This window comes from Atta colombica, unplaced genomic scaffold, assembly GCF_001594045.1.
Source record: "Atta colombica isolate Treedump-2 unplaced genomic scaffold, Acol1.0 scaffold164, whole genome shotgun sequence".
In the NCBI taxonomy this organism is placed as follows: Eukaryota; Metazoa; Arthropoda; class Insecta; order Hymenoptera; family Formicidae; genus Atta; species Atta colombica.
In genome coordinates, this window is record NW_017259255.1 from 1,562,988 (window position 1) to 1,571,041 (window position 8,054).

General features: G+C 33.0%; 1 protein-coding gene across 1 annotated transcript in view; it reads left to right on the top strand.

Annotated features, from left to right (window-relative positions):
* LOC108686129 (probable kinetochore protein nuf2) overlaps positions 1–271 on the top strand; it is a 2,814-nt gene extending 2,543 nt beyond the window's left edge. The window contains exon 8 of the mRNA XM_018191236.1: positions 53–271. Within this exon, the coding sequence (XP_018046725.1) occupies positions 53–88 (36 nt within the window). The 3' untranslated portion in view covers positions 89–271. The remainder of the gene's footprint in view (positions 1–52) is intronic.
* The last annotated feature ends 7,783 nt before the right edge of the window (positions 272–8,054 follow it).

Below are 8,054 nucleotides of genomic sequence, written 5' to 3' on the forward strand. Positions count from 1 at the left end.
AATAATATGTGTTTCTTATAATATAAACTACATTATATGTAATCTATTTCAGGAATTTGAATTACGGAAAGTTTGGAAAGAAGAATAACCATATTGTTTTTGCTCTTGCTTTCGATTACAATGTAAGATATATCAATGTAAATTTTAGAGTAAATATAATTTATGTATATTATTAAAAAAATATTTTATACATAAGTTCACAAAAATTTAGGAATATTCAATTTTTTACATAAACATCTTGTTTAAGAAATATATTTTTCGGAAACTGAAATTTTTCGTACACTGTCGATCACTAATAATTACTGAAGCCTTGCACACAATGAAAGAAATTTTAGAAATAGAAATAAATATCAAGATTTCAACCAGATTTCTTACCAGAAACTATGTATTTCGGTGTAACTGGTATCTGATAAATTGAAATTTCAATATTTATTCCTATTTCTACATAAAGCACCAATTATTGTGGAAAATTTTCAGAAATGTTTTAATCTTTCATATCTCATATGCAACACTTCTGAAAGGATTCTGCAATATGTCATATGAAATGTTTTAACAGAAAATCTATCATATGCAATAAATTAAAAAACGTATTAAACAAAAAAAAATCATGATATTAAAATCCAAAATTTTTACTAAATCATTTTTTTGGTCAATCATGATTCAATGTTATTTTGTTATTGCGAAAAACTTTTGTATATGAATAATGATATTGTGTGAAAACTGTAGGTGTGATTTTTTTTAATAATGATTATGTATTGAATATGGGAAAAAATTCGATTTTTTAGTAAAATTAAAGTGTTTTTCTTAGAGTATTGAAATCAATTTATTTAAACCAAATATGCTCCATTATTTTCTATAATATTTTGCCATTTTTGGGGCAGAGCCATAATTCCATCGCGATAGAACTTCTGTGGTTTCTGATCGAAAAACTGCTTCAAGTAATTTTCACAGGCCTCTTTTGAAGCTAGCTTTACATCTTTAAGAGAGTTCTGCAGAGACCTAAACAAATGATAGTCTGAGGGTGCTATGTCAGGACTATACGGTGGATGTATTAAAACTTCCCAGCCAAACTCTTGCAATTTTTGCTGAGTCATCAAAGATGTGTGTGGTCGAGCGTTGTTGTGATGGAAGACGACATCTCTCCTATTGATTAATTCTGGCTGCTCTCAATTGCTTCCTCTCAATTGCTTGTTGTAATCTCTGCAGTTGTTCACAATAAAGTTTAGAATTAATTGTTTGATTGGACGATAACAACTCATAGTGAACGATTCCCTCCCACACACACATCACCTTCTTCCTCGTCAATCCAGATTTTGCGATTGCTAACGCCTTCTCTCCTTTCTCTTCTCTCCACGATCTTTTTTTTAGTTGGATTGTCATAGGTGATCCATTTTTCATCACCAGTTATCATTCTCTTCAGAAATGGCTCAATTTCATTCCGTTTCAATAGCGTATCACAAATGTTAATTTAGTCCATCATGTTCCTAACACTCAACTCGTGAGGAACCCAAACATCAAGCTTCTTTTTGTATCCAACTTTGTGTAAATGATTTAAAACTGTTTTGTGGTCGATGCCTAGTTCCCTGGCAATCTCCACAGTGTTCACACTCTGCTTATCACGCTCGATTTTTACCATGATTTCATCGGACTTTTCAGTGATTGGTCAATCGGAGCGAGGTTCATCTTTCACATCGAAATTTCCAGCACGAAAGCGAGCGAACCATTTCCGTGCTGATTTTGATAGAGTATCGTCACCGTAAATAGCGTAAATTTTTTCACAAGCCTGTGCAGCATTCTTGCCTTTATCGTAGTGATACTGCAAAATCTAGCGAATTTTTTCCTTATTTATTTCCATTTTCAAAATAAAATAACTTTTGATCCACTTCACCGATTTCAATCTTTTTCGGCTCAAAACAAAGATTAAAATGTCACTTTTTAAACGCACGTCTAGTGTTGCCGATGCGATTAGTAGTTGCCGACTGCTGAGCATTTAATGCGGGAAAAACGCCACGAACTTTTTCCCACACCCAATATACATATATATAAGACCCGTATTCAGAACACACTTCTCTCGACAAAAGCGCGCTTTTATCTCTAAAATTCTATAGTATGCGTAATGTAAATTATAATATGTTAGCGCACTAACATTATTGTAAGTCCATTCTGAATACGGGCCAATACATATAATATACATATAATATACGGGCTTATACATATGATATAATTAATTAATCAAAATAATTGGCGATATGATAATTATTTTTAAGAAATATTTTAAGTTTAATTCAATAAATAATTAATTCACAAAAGTCTTAATAAATTTTAAGTACTTTAGAAATGATATTTAAATATATGCTTAAGTCATAATCGATACTTAAACAATATTTAAATTTATTATAGCATTGTTCATTTTGTTTCTCGCTCCGAACGAATCTAGCATATTTGAAATGTAGAATTGGCTACGTTTAGCAGAAGAAGCAACTTTACAATTATGTAAAATTCTTGACTATGATTGGTTTATACATTTAGATCCAATGAGGATCCAAGAGCAAAACCAATCATATTGAAGAATTTTACAACAATGCAAAACTGCTTTCTTTCTTTTTGTTTCTTTGTTGAATGCAGCCATTCATACTATGTACGACGTTCGATATTCATCGTAACGACCTACATTCAGATGTCAGATGTCAGATTGGGCTCGTTTACGGCATTTTGCGGCATGTAGAGGGGGTACGGCGGCAAGCGGCAGCCAATCATGACACATAAAGACATGAGCCCATGTGTGATCGCGATTTGGCCAGCTTCGGATGGCCGCAGCACAGACTTTTGCATGACGCATAACGCATAAGCGAATCAACTAATCAGAATCTTTCCTTTCTTCTCATTTCATGGAAAAGAAGAATTTCGATTGATTGATTCCCTTATGCACTATGCGTTATGCAAGAATCTGTGCTGCGGCCAGTAGAAGAGAGCGGTACTTCTCTATGGGCGCTTATTTTAAACGATCAAAAATGTTTCCTCGGCCGCTCGATGTGTATCGGTAAGGAATAATCCGGATAATATGTAACTTTTAATAAATTGTAATTATATTGCCTATTAATCCTAAATAGTATAAATCATATCAAAACGCGATAGTTTACGAGATATTAATTGTTTATGATTTTCTATGGGTGTTATATACCATGTTTATAAACCTGATTCACAAGAAACTGGATTTTGATTGATATAATTTTTGAAATTATTCGTGTGTTTACATTGAAATAAAGCAATTGTAGGAAAACTATATATTTTCAAGAGATCAATAAAAAATTATTTTAAAAAATTGCTTGAAATTGCTTTTGAGCAGCCAATCATGAACTAATTACTGTATTAAAAATGGCTGCTTAATGAATGATCGATGGATTTTATAATCCGTCTTGCAAATAATACCTTTTTTATATTTTTTTTTAGTACTTTTAGTACTAAAAAATTTTTTACATAAGTCGGTCGTGCTTCTATGATAAATCTAGGGCCAGAATCCATAATCTATTCTTAATCTCAATTTCAAGCAATGGCCTAGTTTCCATCGAGTGTTTAATCCAGATCAGAATGTAAGAACTAATCAATAGTTGAATATTTCTCTGTTACAGTCGAACAACAGGGGAATGCTTGACTGTAGTTGATTGGTTCTTACATTCTGATCCAGATTAAATCCTCGATGAAAACTAGGCCATTGTTTTAAGATGCTAATACGGCTCTCTGATTGATTCATGACATCTCAAGCATTAACTTAAGATCATCTCGAATCTTGAGCAACATTTATGGATTCTGCCCTAGCACTTTATAATAATCAAGTGGAATTAAAGTGGCGGATGAGAATACTTACAGCCGGTCACAGAAAAGTTGCGATACTATTTTTCGATAGGTTTCGGAATGCAGTCTATTCACCGAGCAATTGGTTCTTATTTGAGGATTCATGAATAATGCCCGTATTCATAATCAGACTTTATACTTCCTTAAATTTATCTTTAGATTTATCTCAGCAGCCAATGAAATAATTCGTACAGTATGAAGATAAATTTAAGGAAGCCTTAAATATAAGATCTGACTATAAATACGGGCATAAGAATTAATCGCTCGGTAAACAAGTTGCATTCGGAAATTTATCGAAAAATAAGTGTTGCAATCGTTCTGTGACCGGCTACATATCTGTTTTTCTATTCCTGTACTAAATTGTTCTAGAACTCTCTTTCTCGCTTTAAACAAATATCAAATGTATATCTATCTTATTTTAAGTTTCAAAAGTATACACTAATTCAGACAGAAAACAAATCTCGAAGATTTGTTCGCGTCGCATGTTTCAACACGTTCCAATATGCTCCTACCATAGTTCTTACTCACTCAACGCGCTTGATAGAATGATTATTTGAGAGTGCCGTCACATGCGGCGTAACTTGCATAAAGGTGCGATTACATGGAGCGCGGAAATGTGGAAATGCGGAAGACAAAATTAACTAAACTTTACTAATTTTCCGCCTTTCTGCGCGTTCTGTTCTTCCTGCTTTTATCTTCTATTATATGGAGCATAATTTAAGTGGAAAAGGAAATTATAATTAATTTTTAACGAAATTTATTAATTAAAATACTTGTAATTAATATATAAATTGAAAAGATAAGCATATTAATAAAAATTGCAATGAATTGACTATAATTTTTTAAAATAAATACAAAAGTGTATTTGTCACTGTACCGTTCCGTTTTTCCGTGGAAATTGTGTTCCATGTAATATTATAAGGAGAACAAAACAGGCGGAACAGAATCCACGGAAACGTGGAAATCTAATGAAGTTTAATTAATTTTGTTTTCCGCGTTTCCGCATTTCCGTGCTTTATGTAATGGCATCCTTACGTATGACTGTATTATATCATAAGGGAAAATAAAACACAGATAAAAAATTATACTTCACAGATTACAGTCCTTTCCAACAATATTTCTTTGATTGATTCAATTAATTAAAATCATTTTTTACGTCTATCGCCTATTGGCACGCGAAATAAACGAGTTTCTTTTACTGTGATTTTTGCAATTCTCAATAAAACAACCGAGCATTTTTGTTCTAAATTTGCACTAGGGCTGCGTTCCACTTACAACGCTCGTGAACATTGTGTGTTTTTGTTTAACATTTGATAAACGACAAGATTGAAATAATTCCGTGATCATTGTGAACGTTAAGTGGAAGCAGCCAAAGTCACAAACGCATATAGGCTGCGTTCGTTTTGCTACTCACAGCGCTTGTCAAAATCAATTCCTTGTTTAATATTTACTAAACAATAAGGATGACATTTAAAACGTTATAAACGCCAAAATGAATCATAAACATAAAGTTATATATATAAATTATAGAACATAAAGTTATAACAGCTCCACAATAAAGCGGAGAACACAGACTCTTACATAACACGCATAAAAAGAATGTATCAAAGTCTTTCATTTCCTTCCTTCTTTAATAGCACAAACGTTAATATGTCGACTGAAAGTTGACTTTGCTAAGGCTGCCTTTTAGGAGATACAAATCGACACAATATAACACACTCGAACACAATTTGCCACACATTAGAGCATACTTAAATGGAACGCGATATGTGTGTATCGTGTGTACAAACTTTTAATACCTAAATCTCTATTCAAATCTTTAAAAGATTTGAATTTTTTTTATTATTGAAAATAATAAAAAAATCTTAATATAAAATTATATATAATTTTCTTATTTATTCTTAATATAAATTATATTAAAAGTATATAATATTTACCATTTTTTATTAATATTTGTCGACACAAGTAATTCTGTATATTGAAAACAGAACAAAATTATGAAAATTAGTTTGCAGGTGCATTCTAATATCTTAATTCATCAAAATCACATTTGAACAGATTCGAAACACACTCTGACTCTCCTCTCGAGCAGAGACGAAGTCTCTTTTGATTTGTATCAAGTGTGTGGACTGTGTCTTCTAAAAGGAAAACAGTCAAAGATATTTAAAAGGAATCTGAATAAACAAACCTCTAGTCAACTTTGTGCTGTTAGAGTTTCCATGGAATAAAGAACTCTGATTGATTGGATTTCTTATGTCTTATGTGTTAGGCATTATGTAAGAGTCTGTATTCCCCACTTAAAAGGAACAAGGAACAGAGAACAGAGAATAAGAATTTCAACCTATCAGAAATTGTGTATTCCACAATACATGATTTCTGATAGATTGAAATGCTTATTCTTTGTTCTCTGTTACCTATTCCTTTTATTATGCAGAGTCCCTAAGACTGGTATCGGATTATGCATTGAAGATTGAGATTAAAGATTAAAAATTGAAATTTCACCAATGGTTCAGCAAAGAAGACTTTTAACTTTGTTCTGATTGGTCAAACTTCAGTCTTTTAATTTTCAATCTCATTCTTCAATGCATAGTCTGATTCCGGCCTAACAGAATCAGGTTAGGATTGTATTAAGTGTACAACTTTGCTTCCTCCGTTTTCCTATAGATGGATTTTCCTATAGATTTAGCGGTAAGTGGTGGTCGAAATAAATAGATCATAGACGTCATACAATAAATTTGGACATCTGTCAACATAACCCCATAGAAACATTAGTCGATTTGTGTCTGCATCATAAAGTTATTCTCGATTGAAAATGTCAGTTTACGAGCCAAATTCTCGTCATTTGCGGGAGGTTTTAATTTTTTGCTTCAATATGAAGAAATCTGCGGCTAAGGTTCATCGAATGCTCTCAAATACTTATGGTGAAGCCGCTATTAATGAAAGAACGTGTCATGAGTGGTTTCAATGCTTCAAGAACGGTGATTTTGACGTCCAAGATCATGCTCTGTATTTGGTGGGACCAGCTCGGCGTAGTGTATTATGAACTGTTAAAACCGACTGAAACAATCACAGGCGATCGGTATCGAACGCAATTGATGCGTTTGAGCCGAACATTGAAAGACAAACGGCCGCAATACAACGAGAGACACGATAAAGTGATTTTGCAGCATGACAATGCTCGACCCCATGTTGCGAAAGTGGTCAAGACATACTTGGAAACGTTGAAATAGGAAGTCCTACCCCACCCGCCGTATTCTCCAGACGTTGCTCCCTCTGACTATCACTTGTTTCGATCAATGGCAACGGCCTGGCTGACCAGCACTTCCGGTTTTATGAAGAAGTAAAAAATTGGATCGATTCGTGGATAGCCTCAAAAGGTGACCAGTTTTTTCGACGCGGGATTCGTACGCTCTCCGAAAGATGGGAGAAAGTAGTGGCGATGGACAATACTTTGAATCATAAATGTATAACCAGTTTTTTACAATAAAGCCTCGAATTTCGGAAAAAAACGGCGGAAGTAAAGTTGTACACCTAATACTTAACGTAGTTACATGAGGTTTGTTTTCTGTAGGTGAACTAGTGTACATTTTTGGAATTTAAAATGAGATAGATATACGTTTGATATTTGTTTAATGAGAAAGAGAGTTCTAGAACAGTCTAGTGCTGGAACAGAAAACAGATCAATACATTATCTGAACTATTCGACGCCATTTTGGTTCCAAATCCAATAATTCAGTGAATTTTCCTATCTTACTTTATTATTTAGTGACTTTATTCACACGGAATCTGAATAAGCGGAATTATGAAAAGTGAAACTTTTTGCTCAAAATAGGTTTGTTCGCGTCGCATACTCCAAATTAATCCAGAGGGCACTTGGATCACAAGTAAGGTGGCGGTTGGAGAAATTGCATTCGTGTGCTCCAATGTTTAGTGACACGAACGGATTTAGGACAAGTGAGCATGTCATCTAATCTAATTAATAAGATCACTCGAACGAGTCGGACATGTGTTTCGTTTCGTTTTGGGTATTTTGTATTACCTCGATTATTTGAAAAATATTTTTATACAAAATAAATGCGTTTTAAATATAAAAGTTGTATTATATTTTTATATTATATTATATTTATATTATATTATATTTTATTGTATTAATGTTCCGGAATCATCCTTAATTTTAATATTCTCGGGAATAGCAAGTGAAT